Source organism: Neolamprologus brichardi, chromosome 18 (assembly GCF_056152115.1).
Source record: "Neolamprologus brichardi isolate AB-2024 chromosome 18, ASM5615211v1, whole genome shotgun sequence".
In the NCBI taxonomy this organism is placed as follows: Eukaryota; Metazoa; Chordata; class Actinopteri; order Cichliformes; family Cichlidae; genus Neolamprologus; species Neolamprologus brichardi.
In genome coordinates, this window is record NC_142121.1 from 2704380 (window position 1) to 2723308 (window position 18929).

General features: G+C 43.7%; 1 protein-coding gene across 3 annotated transcripts; it reads left to right on the forward strand.

Moving 5' to 3' along the window:
- Positions 1 to 861: 861 nt before the first annotated feature.
- LOC148097280 (immunoglobulin lambda-1 light chain-like) lies at positions 862 to 18520 on the forward strand. Of its 3 annotated transcripts, XM_087831725.1 has the most exons (6): positions 862 to 904; positions 997 to 1317; positions 16104 to 16151; positions 17500 to 17811; positions 17944 to 18018; positions 18372 to 18520. In XM_087831725.1, the coding sequence occupies exons 1-6, from the start codon at positions 862 to 864 to the stop codon at positions 18518 to 18520; spliced, it is 948 nt and encodes a 315-aa protein (XP_087687851.1). The 3 variants fall into 3 exon arrangements, with proteins under 3 accessions (XP_087687851.1, XP_087687852.1, XP_087687853.1); XM_087831726.1 differs by lacking the exons at positions 862 to 904; positions 997 to 1317 and adding an exon at positions 17381 to 17399 and having other exon boundaries at positions 16007 to 16213; positions 17512 to 17811; XM_087831727.1 differs by lacking the exons at positions 862 to 904; positions 997 to 1317; positions 17944 to 18018 and adding an exon at positions 17381 to 17399 and having other exon boundaries at positions 16007 to 16213; positions 17512 to 17811.
- The last annotated feature ends 409 nt before the right edge of the window (positions 18521 to 18929 follow it).

Genomic DNA, 18929 nt, shown 5'->3' on the forward strand with positions numbered 1-18929 from the left:
ACTCACATCTTCAAATGAGACCTTCCATATCAGAGATGATACAAAGGCAACATTTGTCTTATTTCTCTTTCATGAATCAAAAAGTACTTTTGTACTGTTGTGTAAATGTGTGTGTAAAGGTGGATGACTGCCTACTGCAAATGAAATCTAACCATGGCTACAAATAAATGAAGCTGACGTGAAACACAGCCCTGTTTTTATTACTGTTTATAGATATTAGAATTGATGATCATCATTTGAATGATTCTTAAAAAGGCTTTAATGAATCCTTCAGTCTGAAACCAACTTGGAACAAAACACATTAGAAGATGTGGGAAAGAAGCACAGTGTGCACATATTTTAAACACACAACAGAACCACATGTGTTTGTTTCAAAGAAGATTTTTACTCTAAATGTTGTTATATATGATTTTGTTTTTTTAACTACTTTGTGTGCAATTTATGAACTTTTAAAATATTGAACCATATTATTATTTTTATTTTTCTATTTATTTATAGTTTAGTTATATTTAGTTTGTATATTTAGTGTTTTCATCACAGCTGTTAAACCACAGATAACAGTGTGTGTTACTAAATTCACAGCAACATGAATGTTTCTGAGTGTTTGTGCATCATGTGACCCAGATTTTTGGATCTGCTGTCAGATTGAAATGAAGACGATGAAACCACAGCAGCTTCAGCTGAGCTGTCAATCAGCAGCAGCAGTCTTATCTGTGGGCCGCAGGGGCTGATGGGAGCTTTGAGGACCTGTTAGAAACCACGTGGCCCTCGTCTGATCTCGCAGCTCGTCCTTGTTTGGCCTCAGCTGCATCAGAGCGCCACTTCTCCCCAGGTTCACCAGAGGAAACACCACTGCACAAAATGCTTTTCCTCCCAGCTGCTGCTCTGTGCTGTCTGTGTTCAGGTGAGTGTTTCCAGCCAATCAGGAGCCAACAAAGTCAACCTGTAACAAACACTGTCACACTAACCTTCATCTATCTGTCTGTGTCTCTACAGCACTGGTTACCATGGCAGCAGAACAGCTGATTCAGGACGATTTAACATTGACCAGGAGAGTTGGAGAAAGTGTCTCCTTCAGCTGTGGAGGGACTGAACAGTGTGATTATGATTATATATTCTGGCTCCAGAAGAAAGAAAATGAAACATTCAAATTAATTTTTGCTTTTCATAAAGATAACGGTAAAGCTCCACCTGTTTTCGAGAACAGTACTTTCGCAGGTGTAAATAAAGGGAAAGGCTGGGAGTTAGAGATTAAGGATATTAATTTAAATCATTCAGCCACCTACTACTGCGGCTGTTGGAAGAGAGATCCCCACAGTGAGAAATGATCCCTGCAGCCTGAACAAAAACCAACAGATGAACAGATGTCAAACAGTGTCTGTGACAGGAAGAGAGCAGTAAACCACAGCCCAGCTTCACATGTTTCACCTCCATCTCAGAGTCACAAACATACTGAGCTCAGGTTTTTATTTACTGAGATACTTGTAAATAAACAAAAGAGACAGTTTGTGGCCTTTTTGAAAAAGCAAAATGTTTCCTTTCATTGCACTAAATCCGCCCGTTTAAAAGTTTGTAATCACATATTTTTAGCTACTGATGCTGTTGACTGTGTTGTTCCTGTCCTTTTAAATTTGACAGCTACATTTGAAACAGTCAGTTATGCTATTTTAATCTCTCCTTTGGAGCAGTGGTGGGCATTGAAGGCACTGCACTGGAGTGGTTCACGTCCTACTTGGCGGAGCGAGATTTTGTGTCAGTCTCTGTGACCATGTATCATTCTGTGCTCCCCTCTTGTGTGGTGTCCCACTGGGCTCAGTTCTAAGCAGCCTCCTCTTTTGTTAGTATCTGCTACCTCTTGCTTTTATACTGAGAAAACAGGTCAATGCTGCAGACTGTCAGATCTATCCTGTACATCCATTAATCCAGTGTGTTGATGACATTAAAGCTTGGATGTCTCTTAACTTTTTAAAATTCAGTAACAAAAAGACTGAGGTGATGGTTTTTGGTAGCCCGACTGAGACCCCCAATCTGTATTTAGATACCTTGGCCCAGTATGTTAAGCCAACTGTCACAAACCTGGGGGTCAAAGTGGACTCTGAACTGAAGCTTGACAGTCAGATTAAGTAAAATCAAGCTTCTCTCAGCTCAGGCAGCTGCAAAATTAAAGCCAATTCTTTCACGGCAGCACTTTGAGACAGTGGTCCACACCTTTGTTAGCACTCGGCTGGATTACTGTAATGCACTTTACATTGGGGTCAGTGCATCATACGTTACTCATCTACAGAGGGTGAAAAATGCCACAGCTCATCTTTTAACTGGCACTCGAAAGTTTGAGCACATTTCCCTGTTTTAGCTTCACTTCACTGGCTGCCCATTTCTTCTAGGACTCATTTTAAAATTCTTTTATTTGCTTTTAAAGCTCTCCATGGTCTAGCCCCATCTTGTCTCTCTGAGCTGCTACAGCCTCATACACCCACCCGCTGTCTCAGGTCAGCTGATCAGCTGCTCCTGAAGATACCCAGGACTGAGCGATAACTTAGAGGAGATTAAGCTTTTGCTGTAGCAGCTCCAAAACTGTGGAGTGATCTGCCTTTAAAGATTAGGCAGGCCTCTTCTCTGCCTGTTTTTAAATCACTCCTGAAAGCCCCCCTCTTCACCCTGGCCTTTGACACCTTGTGAGATGTTGGTTTTATTTTATGTTTATTTCTGTTGTTGTTTTAGTTGATTGTATGTTTTATTTATTTATTTATTTATTTATTCTTTGCGGTTTCATTTTATCTATTGTTCTTAACTTATTAACTGTGCAGCACTTTGGTCATGTGCTATTTTAAAGTGCTTTATAAATAAAGTTGTATTTGGATTTACTGCTGTCAGAAATGCAATTCTATTTATTTCTGTTTTGAACAGATTTTTCATCCTGTTTTAAGACAGAAACAAAAGGAACAGATGACATCAAACTTCCAAATGTAAACAAATGTATCCTCAGTCAACAGACTGTGTCAAGAAACTGAACTCAAATCCCAGAGTAAGTCAGTGCTGCTACTATCAGTCAATACTACTTCCAGATCGATAGAATCAACTTTTAGGATGCAGCACCTTTGCATCCCGATCAGAGTGGACTTTTCATTTTTCATCAGCTGGACAAAGATCTGTAGTTTATTCATGATGATAAAACTGAAAACAGTCAGTGGAACTGGCTCTTCAGTATCTACATGTTCATCTCCCTTTTTATGACTACAGCTCACCTTCAATAATCACTATGTTGGATAATGATGAACTACATACACTGCTCTGAGTTGTTCCATTTTCTACTTTATGTTTATTAGAATAGATATTTCCAGCTCTGACTTCTAATGTTCTTCTGAACAGGAACTCTAATAGTTGCACAGTTCACCCCCTATACCTAACTTATTTAGCTTATGTATCTAATCTGACTCTAATGTTTGACTCTAATCTAACATTTGATAAACAGATTAATGCAGTGATCAAGTTGAGTTTCTTCCATCTTCAGCTACTTGCTAAAGTGAAGCCATGTCCCTGTTTTAGAGACTTTGAGAGAGCTATCCACGTCTTCATGTCATCTCGCCTCAAATATTGTTATAGTCATCTGCAGCTGGTCCAAAATGCTGCAGCATCGTTACTAACTGGCACATGCAAGCAAGAACACACATCTCCCATACTGGCAACATTACACTGGCTGCCAGTTTAGTTTAGATTAAGATTTAATTATCTGTTTTTAAGGCGTTGCACGGGTTAGCACCCTCACACCTTTCTGATCTTTTAAATTGTACACTCCTACAAGATCACTGAGGTCTGTGGATCAAATGCTCCTGGCTGTCCCGAGGTCCAGATTAAAGCAGAGAGGAGATCGGGCCTTTGCTGTAACTGCTCCTAAACTGTGGAACAAACTGCCCCTTCACATCAGGACCTCCCCAACACTGGACACTTTTAAAACCTGTCTGAAAACACACTTTTACTCCATGACTTTTAAATCAGAATGAGTTTGTATTACTGTTATTTATCTTATTTCTTACTCAAATCTTCTCATTTTATTATTCTTTTTCTTAACTTTTATCATGTCTCCCTATGTTTTTATTTCTTTTGATTACCTTAATTATTCAGCACCTTGGTCAAAATTTGTTGTTTCTGTTATTAAACAATCTCAGAACAGCTGTGAGCTGTTATCCATATGTTCTGAGATACTGTGCCATATACCATGTTACCCTGGGGAGGTTTGATGTACATTTGTATCTCTTTTTAACTTAAATATACTGGAAGGTAAATTGAAACTGTCATCATTAATAAACTTCTCTTCAAAGTTAGTCTAGGATTACTCTAAGCAACATTTGTCAAATTTTCTGAGCTATGTATATTTACTAATGTGTGAGCCAGAAACACTGGCCTGTGTTACGAAATCAGTTTCACCCCGGTTCTTTTTATTCCTCGGGCATCCAGAGACGGCACCGGACTCAGTAGTCATTTTCGCAAAAACCTTTATTCATCTTCATTTAAGCATGCATCTTCTAGAAGGGAAGACGTCCAAAACCGAAACTGAAGACAAAACCATAACCAAAACACTGGAGCATGGGAAGCAGATCAAACAGTTCGAGAGGCCGACCCGGAGGTTGCCGGCACAAAAGTTCATAAGTCAAACGGTCGGGGGGCCGACCAGGTGGGTGACCCAGGTGACAGAGCTGGTGCGGAAAGCAACGGCGGCGACGACGTAGAAACAGTTCAGGGGACCAGCCGTGCGGACGGCAATGGCGACAGCTCTGGTCCGGGGGCCGGCCATGCGGAAGGCAGTGGTGTTGGAACAGATCCGGAGGCTGGCCACGCGGAAGGCAGTGGCGGCGGTGACGGAGCAAGTCCAGAGGCCGGCCACGCGGAAGGCAGTCGCGGCGGTGACGGAGCAAGTCCGGAGGCCGGCCACGCCAAAGGCTGTGGCGGCGGTGACGGTGCAAGTCCGGAGGCCGGCCACGCGGAAGGCAGTGGCGACGACGGCCTCGTTCAGTGGGCCACCCTTGATGGCGATGATGTCCAACCAAAGGCCTGGAAAGTGGCCGGCAATGTTGAGGAGAGGACCACGGAAAAGCCGGCCGTGCTAGGCGTGGATGAGATGGTGGCGTGGCAACCACAGGGCCAGACGAGGCAGAAGCTGAAACAAGCAAAGCTGAAGCAGAGGCTGGACCAGGCGACGGCGAAGCTGAAGCTGAATCTGAACCAGGCGACGGCGTGGATGAAGCTGAAGCTGGACCAGGCGAGAATGGAGCTGCAGGCGACGGCGTGGAAGCCAGAGACGGTGGCGCTGCAGGCGGCGGAGTGGAAGCCAGAGACGGTGGCGCTGCAGGCGGCGGAGTGGAAGCCGGAGACGGTGGCGCTGCAGGCGGCGGAGTGGAAGCCGGAGACGGTGGCGCTGCAGGCGGCGGAGTGGAAGCCGGAGACGGTGGCGCTGCAGGTGGGGGTGAAGCTGCTGCTGCAGGCAGCGGTGTGGATGAAGCTGCTGCTGCAGGCAACGGTGTGGATGAAGCTGCTGCTGCAGGCAACGGTGTGGAGGTTGCAGGTGGTGGAGATGGTGGTGGCTGAACGGTCTCACCAGAACCGTCAGCAGACATGAGGACGTGCTTGCTGGGTCCTCCCGGACCCCCAGCTGACAAGGCAAGAGGCTGGACGGGCTCCTCGGGCCCTCCAGCTGACGAGACAGGAGGCTGAAGCGGCTCCTCGGGCCCTCCAGCGGACGAGACAGGAGGCTGGATGGGCTCCTCTGGCCCTCCAGCGGAGACAGGAGGCTGAAGCGGCTCCTCGGGCCCTCCAGCGGACGAGACAGGAAACTGAAGCGGCTCCTCGGGCCCTCCAGCGGACGAGACAGGAGGCTGAAGCGGCTCCTCGGGCCATCCAGCTGACGAGACAGGAGGCTGGACGGGCTCTCCAGAACCCCCAGCGAATGAGGCAGGTGGCGGCGTGGGAGCCGCGGAGTGCTGTATAGACTCATCAGAGCGTCCAGCAGGAGCTGATGTAGAGCCAGAGGGTATAGGGACCCCTGGCTGAATGTGTATAGGACCAGGTGAGTGAGTGTGTAGCTGACTAAGGGAATGAATCGCTACAACAGACACCGGGAGCTGAGCTACTTGATGCTGTCCTGAAATATGAACTGGTGGGAGAGCTGATGTCTGAGGTGCAGTTTGTAGTGGCAGTTGTGGTGAAGCTGGCGATTGAGTGAATGCCTGAGGAGCAGGAGTCTTAACCGGGGACAGCCGGGCAGCCAAGCGGGCTTCTGGCTGGGCAGCCAAGCGGGCTTCTGGCTGGGCAGCCAAGCGGGCTTCTGGCTGGGCAGCCAAGCGGGCTTCTGGCTGGGCAGCCAAGCGGGCTTCTGGCTGGGCAGCCAAGCGGGCTTCTGGCTGGGCAGCCAAGCGGGCTTCTGGCTGGGCAGCCAAGCGGGCTTCTGGCTGGGCAGCCAAGCGGGCTTCTGGCTGGGCAGCCAAGCGGGCTTCTGGCTGGGCAGCCGTTGAAATCTCCCAGTTCTTTGAATCTTTGGGCTGAAGGAAGGACAATACTCGGTGTATAAATGCTCAATCAACAATCCTTTATTTCCATACAATTTTCACACAATGAGCATAAACAACCATCCGGATGGGGAGAGATGCATGAGAGGGTCACAGCAAGTCTCAAAATGGTGATGTGTTACACAGCTTTTTATACTTTCCACTGGCCCCCACCTGGTCGTAAACCTAAACATTCACAGTCCCTTATCTGTCATGGCGCCTAAGTTATGACCTCGGGCTCCCTGTCTTTCTACCTCCTACAAGAGTGGGGGCACAGAATGTGGTCCGTTTCTTCTTATTATCGGCACAAGGTCTTTTACACACAACATTCTCAGAAAATGATTTAAGCAGTCTGACATGACAAGAAAACAGTGTAAAACATTCACAGCAGATATATACACACTTTCTCACAGTAATCTCTGTGAGCAACACAAGCCCATGAATAACACACCCCTAGTAGATTCACAAACATAGAAAGTGGCATTTACAAGTTAAATCATCACGCAACCTCGAATGTTGCTGTCATCTTTCTGCTCCTGTAAAAAGAAACATAAATTCATCCACCCTTTTGTCCTGTCTAGGTGGAGGTAAAGTTTGAGTCGTGGTCAAGTCTTGTCAGCTTCTACCAGTCAGTCAGTTTGTTTTTATTTCCATTCATTCCTTCATTCATCCATTCTCTCTTTCTTTGCTGATAGTGGAAACCATCGCCGCATTTGATTTCCACCCTCAGCAAAATGACGTCATTTCAAAAAGAAAAAGAAGAACTTTAGGTCGGATTACCCCGCTGAATCCTTTTTAGGCAGGGACTCTCATTTTCTAGTTGTCCCAAATAAGTGGCTTTCTCCAGAGCCCATTATAATGTGGAGAAACTCACTTGCAACAATTTTCTCGACGACGTGTAGCGCTTTTAATTCCTGACGTGCAGATCTGCTTAAAGAAAAGAAATTCACAAACAAAAATCAGTGCACTGTTCAAAAAATAAAAATTAAATGAAAAATAAAAGATAAAACTGAAAAACAAAAGTAAATAAAAATACAGAAGCCCGGTCTTAGGACTTGTCACAGAATATTCTTTCTTTCTCTTATAGGTGAGAAAACACCAAATCTAAAACTTGGTTCCCCATACTTCAGAAACAAAAACAAAACAAAAACAAAAAATCTGCTAGTTTCACTCTTTTAAACTCTGGCAGCAGGATTCTGTTCACCCCTGCTATCATGTTCCCCAAAATAATACTGATTAAGTCATCTATGTATCATTTCTCAACCCACTCAATAAACCAGACAGGATGATGGTAACAGTATTACCTACTTAAAATTGTTTTTGATCCTAATGAGCTTCATTACGTGTGTGTGTGTGTGTGTTTATGTTAGTCGGGTTAATACATTTTCTATTTCTATGTATCCTTTTAGGTACCTTCCCCCTTTTTTCTGAAACAAGGAATTAATTTTTTTCACTCCAAATTTTGTTTCAGAAACATCTAAATGAAAAACTCTGACATAGTCAGGCACAGCTAAACCCCAAATGCTTGCAGGTTACCATCGGCAACCACACTGTGTGTTGTTAACCCCTTCTGCAAATACCCTCTTTTGATGTGTGCCACTTTGTGTATGATTTTGTGTTATCTCTAGTGCATATCATGTGCATGTGTGGTGTCACTTTCCATTTTTCTAACAGTACTCTTGCATACCTCAGTGCTTGTCTTCCTCCCCCTTTTGTGGTGGTCTGGACACTGTCAATCCTCCACTTCCAGGCAGTCGTTTGTCTCCCTGGATTCCTTAACCCAATTTGATTCCCCAAACTAAAACAGCAGCCTCAGTCCTCTTCTGCTCCTTTCTCTCCATTCTTCTCTCCCACTTTTCTGTCCAATGGCAGTCAGTTCTTTTCAGCTTTGTCCCGTGTATCTCTTTGTCCCACTGTCTCTTTCATTGCCATCTCGCTCCAAACATGGAAAATGTCAAACTCAGACAGTCTTCTCAAAAGTCCTTCACACACAGTGAGGTTGCAGCTTGCTGGAAACGCATCTCCATCCATCCAATCTAGATGGTGGATCTTCTCTTTCTGATGCCGTTTGCCCATAGTGCTGCTGGACCGCTCATAACTCTGGTATTGTCTCTTGGACTGCTGTCCACTGTTGATGTTCATGCTCGTGCTTTCTGGAACTGCACTCTGTGTCTTCAGGGAGAGATTAGCTTCCTTGGAGCTTGCTTGTTCAGGATGAGGACGGGAAGCTGCAAAACAATTCAGCCAAAAATTCTGGCTGGGTGTTTCTATTTTATTTTACTAATGATTTTAACCTATAATTTTCTTCCGACTGCTGCCCGTGGAGAATTGATCCAGGTCCGTTCCCCACCTGTAAACGACAGACTGAGAGACTTTCATTATTCACTGTGACTGCAGATGTTTTCATCACTCCTAAAGCAACACATCTCTACTTATTTTGTTTTGACCTCTACTGACTTCAAACCCCAAAAATGAAATTTTTATTTGATCTTAACCGCAAACACAAAAAATCTTCTTGATGTTGTTATTAATTCTTTTCATCCACAACACTCCAAATTTTGTTTTTGTTTTGTGTCCAGCAGGGGAAGAAGGTGACCTGTAGTGTCACTGCTTCCCCCAGTTGGAGACAATTTCCCACTCACACTTCCACACTTTTATTTTCTTTGTTTTCATCATTTTCTTTTTTACCTCATTGTTTTACACCCACACATTAACCTGTTAACTCACTCCTCCAACCTCATTTTCCTTTCACCCCAACAGCTCTCATACAGTCAGTAATCAAATTCTCCATTCATCCTTGAATATTTGATCACCTTTAAATGTCACTATTAGTTTGATCAATTTATTTATCATTACTTTAACGCTAATCCACTTTTAATTTGCATTATTTACTTTAGTTCATTTTCTCCTATTTGATCACTATGATTTCTTGACTATTATTATTTCACAGAAAATCAACTAATCTACTTTGTCTCCCTATTTGTCATCAAGGAATTCACACACACACACTCGCGGGCTGGTCACTCGCCCCCACCTTTTCTTTCTCTCTCACACACACGCACATTTTACTCTTCGTTCGTTCCGCCTGTGAACCCGCCCCTCGAGGCTGGCTCACACACACTTCATACTTCTCGCAGTCCCATACAAACTTTCTGCGAGACACTTCTGCTGATTCAGGACAACGCCCTAATCAAAACAAAGAGCGGGTGCCTTCCACTCTTATACACCTCAACCTAACTATGACAATTAGGCTCACGATCTTCAGATCGCGCCACATTTGCCTCACGATTTATTCAAACTGCACCACGGACTGGATACCGCAGTTTCTCTTCCCCATAAAAATAAAACCAAATTAAACCCCCCAATTGACTTCACAGTTTGCAACAATTCGCGACACGGCCTCCTGCCGCAATTTCTACACACCACAAACACACACTTTTAGACACAACTTCTTTTTGTTACTTTAATTGACTCCCGTACTTCAGACGAGACGCCGACTCTAACGGCGCTTTCACACACACTACACCGTCCTATCTTTCTCTCTCTCCTTTTTTTTTTTTTTTTTTTTTTTTTCACACCACAGAGTAATACACCCAATTTAGCCCGTCTATCTCTATGTGGCTCCAAATGCCCTCTTTATTTAATTTAACACTCGTCAGGGGACAGGCAAACAACAATTTCAACCACTGAAACGAGGAATTCAACCTTTTTCAACCTTTTTAACCTTATTTAACCTTATTCTCTTACTATTCTTAGAACTCAACCTTTGTTCGCAAAATGTCTTGTTCTATGTTCTAATCCAGAATAAAATGTAAACCCGTGATTACACAAACGTTTTCAATATTATTCTGTGGCTATGCGGGAGTCCTCAGTCCCCAAGTCACCACCTCAGCAAACCAGACGCCGCTGGACCTGACTGCGCGTCCACAGGCAGGGGGGTTGCCAACACCATGAGCAAAACCAATTTCCACAGGTCCACTAGGCATCAACCTTTGATCCTAAAATGTGTCTTTGCACTAATGTCCTCCCATTCACACATCAACCGTCACTGTCACCATGTTCATATTTCACACAGAAACACAGCAAGCGCGTCTCATCAGCAGTAATACACAGAAACACAGCAAGCGCGTCTCATCAGCAGAAACACACACAGAAACCTCTGAGCTCACCTTTGAAAATGCAAGCGCACCATAAGCCAGACTCTATTTCACCTCTATTTCAGATACTACACTTTGGCCGCTTTTAGAAAGTTTTTCCACATTTCTTGCACAGAAGCCAGTCATAGACAAAATTAATTATGTAGGGTAAAAGTGGGCTGCACCCTAGTCTCAACGTAGAATATTATTAGTATCTTGCTAGAGCCAGTTCCTATAACACTCTGGAATTCTAGTCTCAACGTAGAATATTATTAGTATCTTGCTAGAAAGTTCCTCTAACACTTGAATTCAGCCTCAACTTATGCTGTTAGTATCTTGCGCCGAAAACCAGACACCGACAATTTAATGTGAAAATACGTGTAACCCAGCGAACAGATTAATTTGGAAAGCCCAATATGCACATTTGGTATTCATAATACAACAGGCTGTGCTTACCTTTTTGATGTTTGAGCCGGCTCTCCGTTCGCTCTGTCGCACGATCTCACCACAGGCCAAATCTGCCCCTCCTCAGCACACCAAAAGATCCAGGTCACCAGCACCAAGTTGTTGAAATCTCCCAGTTCTTTGAATCTTTGGGCTGAAGGAAGGACAATACTCGGTGTATAAATGCTCAATCAACAATCCTTTATTTCCATACAATTTTCACACAATGAGCATAAACAACCATCCGGATGGGGAGAGATGCATGAGAGGGTCACAGCAAGTCTCAAAATGGTGATGTGTTACACAGCTTTTTATACTTTCCACTGGCCCCCACCTGGTCGTAAACCTAAACATTCACAGTCCCTTATCTGTCATGGCGCCCAAGTTATGACCTCGGGCTCCCTGTCTTTCTACCTCCTACAAGAGTGGGGGCACAGAATGTGGTCTGTTTCTTCTTATTATCGGCACAAGGTCTTTTGCACACAACATTCTCAGAAAATGATTTAAGCAGTCTGACAAGAAAACAGTGTAAAACTTTCACAGCAGATAAATGGCGGCGCCCACCTGTCTAACAGAACCCAAAGATATACTGGAACATTTGTCTAACATACTACAAAAATATACTGCGAAGATGGTCATGTTCTTTAACCTAATCTCACACAGCCAAGCGGGCTTCTGGCTGGGCAGCCAAGCGGGCTTCTGGCTGGGCAGCCAAGCGGGCTTCTGGCTGGGCAGCCAAGCGGGCTTCTGGCTGGGCAGCCAAGCGGGCTTCTGGCTGGGCAGCCAAGCGGGCTTCTGGCTGGGCAGCCAAGCGGGCTTCTGGCTGGGCAGCCAAGCGGGCTTCTGGCTGGGCAGCCAAGCGGGCTTCTGGCTGGGCAGCCAAGCGGGCTTCTGGCTGGGCAGCCAAGCGCGCTTCTGGCTGGGCAGCCAAGCGCACTACCTCAGTGGAGCTTTTAAATGACTCGGGAAATGCTGGCTCTTTAGCCTCTAGCGGTCCGGAGTCTGCTGAGGGAGGGCACTCAGACTCTGCGGAGGCCCTGAAGAATGTTTCGATATCTGCAACCACTTGAGGTCTTTAAATGAGTGTCAGTAGTCCAAGAAACAAAACATTTGGGTGCACACTGAACAGTCTCTTAAGGTGGCAGTTCAGAGAATAAAACAGTCTTAATGTTCTCAGAGCTTAGGTTAATTGTCTCTGGGGTGGAAGCCGCAGCTTTAGCTGATTCAGGGATAGCTGATACGGGGTTAACAGGCTCAGATGGAGCAGAAGAAATATAGTCCTTTTTATTGTTATGCCCAGAAAGAGTGCGGGAAGAACTGTCGTGGTTACTCACAGCTGCTGATTTCTCTGGGGAGGGGCTGGAGTGCGGCTGTAGCGAGGAATGGTGATGGCGCCGGTGCCGCTTCCTCCTGGAAGTGGGAGTACAGACTGCAGAGGAGAACGGCAATGGCGGAGAGGCAGACTCCTCATCTTGACCATATGGCCGCAAGGAAAGAGGCTGGCGAGCGATAGCCGGAGCAGACCGGAGTCGGTAGTTCACTCTGTGGCCACGGCAAGGGGTTGATATCCTGCCGCGGCGATCACTGTGGTGTCGCAGAAAGCTCCATGTTCGGCTGCTGCTGTGTTGCAGGGAGCTCACACTGCTTCGCGGCGAGCTTCGTCTGCTGCTGCTGTTGGTGCGGAGGCCTCGGAGTGGAGTACTGCGAACGAGCAAAGACTGCTAGCTCCCGAGCCTGAAGAACCTCCTGGGCTTCGTGCAGCTCGTCCATTAAGCTCTTAATTCCCTTAAGTTGGCGAATGTGGATTTCCCTCGAGGATTGTTCCGATAGCGTTTAATCCGATCGCCATTGCCTTAGTATCCTTCGTGTGGGAAATTCGCTTTATGAGGCCCATGACGCGGGCGAGATCGCTCTCCCGAGATGAGCCTGCTGGGTCCAGGTTATGGTCGCGTCATTCTGTCATGGTTGGCTGTGTGGCAGGCAGGCAGGAGTGGTGGACCCAAAATGCAGGACTCTTAGGAAACAAGGTTTCAACTGAAAATGCAGCTTTATTGCTGGAACAAAACTTCAACATAAAATAAAACTCAGAAAAGCAAACAAAACTCTAAACTGAGGTGCAGGAGGACTGGAAATCATGAACACACAGCAAGTTGAGGGTACAACGTGACAGGGAGCACAGGAAAACACAGGGCTTAAATACACAGGGGAGTAATTAGGAAATGGACAACAGGAGGGAGACACAGCTGGGAGAAATTAGGCTAACGAGACAGGAGAAAGGTAAAACACATTGACATGAGACATGAACTTTCAGAATAAAACAGGAAACAGACACAGAGAAGCATGGACAGACAGGGGGAACACAGGCAGGCATGAAACAAACACACTAACACATAGCAAACCTAAACAAAAGACAAGGCAGAATAAACAAGAATATAGAAGAAGATAAAAAAAACACAAAACACTGAGTCCTCAGACTCAGGACCATGACATTACACATGTTCTTAGTTAAGATTATTACACCTATCACAGAGAGCTTCTGTCTGGTAAAAGGCCAGAAGCGCTAACGGGCGGCGTCAGGCTGAGTGCGTTGGAGGTCGACATACACACACACACACACACACACACACACACACACACACACACACAAACAACAGTTAGGCTCATGTTTAGGCTAGCAGTTCGAATAACAGTTTGCAAATGCCTGTAGCTGCAAAATTATGTCTGTGAAAGGGACAGTCTGCTCCAGGAGATAAGTGAGAGTCGGCACCTGGCCTCAAGACGGAGAGAAGGCTCTTTCCATATATGTCAAAAGTCGTCAATATTATTGTATGTGCTTTGTATGTGTTCTGACGCATGAGGGGGTGTCATAAACCAAACCCTGGTGGTATAAAACAACCGTTTGTGTATTATTGGGCGGAGATCGATGTTGTCGGTGGGCAGTGTTCATCTCCCCACGCGTGTGTTCATTAAAATCATTGTTTGACCGAAGCTCTTCTGGACCATTATTGTTTTTGTGCTCACCCTCAATATCTGAACCCGCAACAACGTGAGTAAGTGTGCATGTAGGTGTGGGTGCGTCGTAACAGTCAAAGCACTGTGTGTGTCTCTGTGTCCGTGACTTCCTGCCGGTCATAAAAGTAATCTCCTCTCTCCCCAGCTACACCAAATTCTTCTACACAACATAGAAAACAGAGTTAACATATTACAAACACTAAGACCCCCACTCTGCATCCACTGGGCCATTGCCCTCTTGTTGTCTTACATTTACAGATAAGGCGGAGAGTCTCCTGCAAACCTACTTCTAAGTTATAACAATTATGAGTTTTTATTAAAGGTACAAGCATCAGCATCAGCAACCCCCACCTGTAGCTTCCTGTCTTCTTTTATGACAGCAGAACCCCAGTGTCCATAAATTCCTTTCCCTCTAAACAATTACACACTCTCAGGCTACAGCTAAGCCAAACTAAAACACAGAAAAATCCTTCCCTGTTCCTCTCATCTACTGCTGGACCCTCTTATCTAAGCAAATTTAACACATTGTATTCTAATAATTGTTTTCTTGTACTCACACCTGTCACTGTTATTAACAGCAGTTTTATCCTTTTGGCGCAACATTAAAATTTCCCAATTCCTTACTAGTCCATTCATTCTACTCATCATTCCCCGGATGTTAGCTAACTGTGTCTCTGCCTCAACTTTTGCAATAAAGTTTTTGGAAATACTGTTTGCGCTCACTTCTAATGAATTAGCTTCAATACTATTCTCAATCCACCGAGATACAATCTTCCCTGGCCCTAAAACCATTGGAAATATTTCTTCTGCAGTCTGTATGATTACTGCCACCAGCTCTTTGTTACAAACCTACACCTTAAAAATAATTTATAAATCAATAAATTAATAAATATTAAAGAACAATCAAGTGTAGCAGTATGGCAAAGCTGTAGTGATCCACTTGGGAAAATAAATCTTAAGTACAACTGTGTGTGTAACCAAAGTGTGTTTAAAATGTCAAGTTCAGCTCTTGGAGGTCTTCAGCTGCTCATGTTGCAGATCCACTGTGAGCTGAAATTCCAATGAAGAAAAATCAAAGTGATGTTTCAGATTAGTCAATGAGCTCATTAGTTAATAACTGTGTAAGATGGTGTTATGGTCCCCTGATCCTCTGCTGCCTACCCACCATCTATCTTTCCTCCCTCTGCTTTCTATCTTTGTCTCTCTGTGAGTGTGGCATTTGTGGTGTGTGTGATGTTTGGCAGTTCTGCTGGTTCCTGCTCCTCCTCGGCTGGAGCACCTGCAGTAACTGATAATCAGTCCAGCACATCAGTTTGGAAGAATTTGACTCCATTTTTGACACAGAGCATCTTTTACTTTTTCAAGAAGCTCCATCAAGCTGCACAAAACAGAGTAAACTGTGCAGGACATGACAATATATCAGAGACTCATCACATCACTCGCTGGATTCACTGGATTATTTTTCTCTCAACATTATTTGGAACAAAGAAAACAAACTTGACTGGTTTGTGTCATTGTGGTGCTGCATGGCCCACTTTCTCCTGAGATTCAGTTCACAGACACATGTTCTGATAGTTTTCTTCAGAATTTGCTGCTATAATTCAAAATTGATTGTGTGATTAATGATGGTGAGCCAGATGGGCCAAACCATGATACTATCAGCAGATGTTTCATTGTAGTGGTGGCATCATTGATGGGATAAATGGACTGGTGCTTATATAGTGATTTTCTATTTTCATGTGGACTAAAGTAGTGGACTGACCAACAGACTGACATTAACATCAGAGCCGTGCTGCTAGTGTGGCTAAAAGAAAAGAGAAGAAGAGACAGTCATGTTGATATGAACATTAGAGAAACACATCATGGAGCTGAAATATGATCCTGCTTCCTCATTTGGACTCATTCACCTCAGCTGACACGTTCAACAGCAGACAGGTTTTTGTAGCAGTCTTTCTCACTGTGAGAGTGGCAGGACGGAGCTATCCCATCTTTGGCTCTGGAACTAAACTGTCTGTAACAGGTAAGAACAAACATTTATTTTCCTTCAGTTGTTTTATTGTAGAAGCTGAAAATGTGTTTAAAGTCAGTTTCTGCTGCTTCAGGCTTTACATGTTAGTTTTTCATCATTAGTAGAGAATTCATCTGCAGCCATTGTTACAGAAGAAAAGCTCAATAATCTCTGAAAACATGTTGAAATCTCACTGAACAACTAAAGTTCTTCTTTATTTCTGCAAATATTAGTGATGTTACAAATATTTAGGATTTGATCCTCTCAGTGATTCTGCTGGTTTTTAACACAAGATCATATTTGATGTTAAAATTAAATTAATATAGATAACAACAAATATGGTTTCAGGAAATATTTGCTTTATGTTGAGGAACAAATATTTTTTAATAGTCAAACATTCATGTAGCTGCTTCAAAAAGGTAAATAAAAGTATAAAAACAGATACTGATTAGAAATCTCAGAAATGATATGACAGATAAATTTAGGATGAATTTCACATCGTTAAACTCTGATATTTATTTCTGAGATTAAGTCGTGTGTGTGGATTTGTACGTGACAATAAAAAGTTAATAATACTTAAATTTTCCAAAATACTTTAACATACAAATTTTTATTAAATATACTTTGTCAAATAATTTGTATTTTATGACTAAAAATATCATGAAGTATATCTCATATTATTGAAAACGTTTTATTCAACATTTCAGTTTTAGTGTTTTAAAATAGTTGCTACAGTTTTTTATTTGAATAAAAACATAAATTAAAATAATCACTGCATTACTTTTCCAATTTTTACACAAAAATATTTAAGAATAAATTAGTCTGAAAGACAAATATGGTCTTTATGGTAAAATATATCAAAGACAAGAAGAATGGAAATTTTATCTGCTGAACTGAATTTTGTGAAATGATATTTAATTTTATTAATAGTACAAAACAATATGAAAAAAGATGAATTTATTTTTGGGCAGAAGAGGATCTGTTAGAACTCGTGTCTAAGGACTAATAAGAAAAATACATTTTCACTTGTATAAAGACAAATATTTTAAAATTGGACTGAATTAAATTTCTATAAAACAATAAAAAACAAACACATGACGAATTAAAATGAATTTAATTTGTCTTTTAAAATCATGCTGAGTGTTCGTCATGTGAGCCATGATGACATGAGGTGATGACTGTGTTTGATATGAAGCTGAATCCAGTGTATGTAGTGAACTTTGTGCTGTATTGATGAGTAGTTTAGTGATCAGAGTCCATGTAGTTTCCAGGATCAGACTGAATGCAGTGCAGTGCTGGAAGCTGCTGCTGACTGTGTGAATGTGTGTCTGTGCTGCTTGTTGCTGCTGTCAAACTTCAGATGAGCAGGTAGTGAAGCCCGTGGTGAGCGTGTACCCAGCAGCATCCAGAGCCCACCTGGAGGGGAACAGCTCCCTGCTGTGTGTGGCCTCAGCCATGTTTCCTCCTCTGGTCCAGTTCTCCTGGAAAAGACAGAAGAAGAACGGCGGAGAAGCAGAGGAGCTGCCCCCTGCTGAGGGAGAGCAGCTGGAGCTCAGAGAGTCGGGACACAGCGCCTCCATCTTACTGATCCAGGAGCAGGACACCAACACATATAAATACAGCTGCTGGGTGAAGCACGAGGGGGGCACAGTGGAGGCCCAAACACAACAAGGTAATGAAGGCTTGGTGACTGTGTTGAGCAGTGATTCAGCTTCATGTGGAGATGCTGTCAAAGAGAGCAGAGCAGCAGAGGACTGACATTTCTCACTGCAGCTCCAAACATTTGACTCCTTTTCTGTTTCAGAGCTTCCAGCTCCAGCAGCCTCCTGTCCTCCAGAGAGAGAGCCAGCAGACCTGCCAGCTCTGCAGCCAGCTGACTGTAAGATCACCTGCTGCCTCTCTGCATGGACAGCTCCAATGTCCAATGAGGGAGCTGGAACAAGTTTAGGGTCTTAAAGTTGCACTAATTGATCAAATCTTCATCCAACAAGCTCTGATAAAGCCACTGTACACTAGCTGCTCAGCACCAAACAGCAGACAGACCATAATATGTCAGAGATCAGTTTGTTAGCTGCTTGTGGAGTTCTTCTGCCCCCAAGTGGACACAAACACTACATCAATTCATCCACTTGAAGAAGAAGCTGTGACTGTTTCTATTTGGACTTTTTCTCCTTGATCTGAGAGGAATAACCCGACTGTCTGTCTGTCTCTTTGTGTCTGTCTGTCCTTCAGTGTCCTTCCAGTCTCAGTGCAGGGTGAAGCTGCTCTGCCTGCTGTACACAGTGCTGATAGTGAAGAGTCTGGTGTACTGCTGTGGACTCTCTCTGCTGATGATGCTCACAAACAAGGGAGCGTCCACCAACTGCACACATGCTGACTGACTGTTTCCTGCTCGCCTTTTCTCACCATCAGATCTCATCAATTCATCTCATTCATCACTTTGATCAGTGTTCACAAATGTTAGTTATGATGTGTTGTGCTTATTTTGCCTTTTTCTTCAACAGTTAGAAGATCATCTGAAATAAATCCATCTTTACATGTATTGTTGCTCTGAGTTAGAATTGTTTTTGTACTTATTGTGACTTTTATTGTAGTAACAAAAATCATCAGGAATATTTTCATCACAAGTTTTCAGTTTGATTTGTTTTTCTTTGATTTTCAAATGTCAAACAGTGTAGTTGTGTTTGTGTGAATAATAAAGATTTCAAGATGAAGAGTTTGATTCGACTTTCATTGTGTGATGAACAACAAGCCGTGTGAGTGAAGCACAAACTGACTGTATCCAAACTT

Coding starts and splice junctions, on each gene's coding strand:
- LOC148097280 (XM_087831725.1), top strand. CDS start 862: ATGCTTTTCCTCCCAGCTGCTGCTCTGTGCTGTCTGTGTTCAG. Junction 17,812..17,943: donor GGAGGCCCAAACACAACAAG/GTAATGAAGGCT, acceptor TTTCTGTTTCAG/AGCTTCCAGCTCCAGCAGCC. Junction 18,019..18,371: donor AGCTCTGCAGCCAGCTGACT/GTAAGATCACCT, acceptor TCTGTCCTTCAG/TGTCCTTCCAGTCTCAGTGC.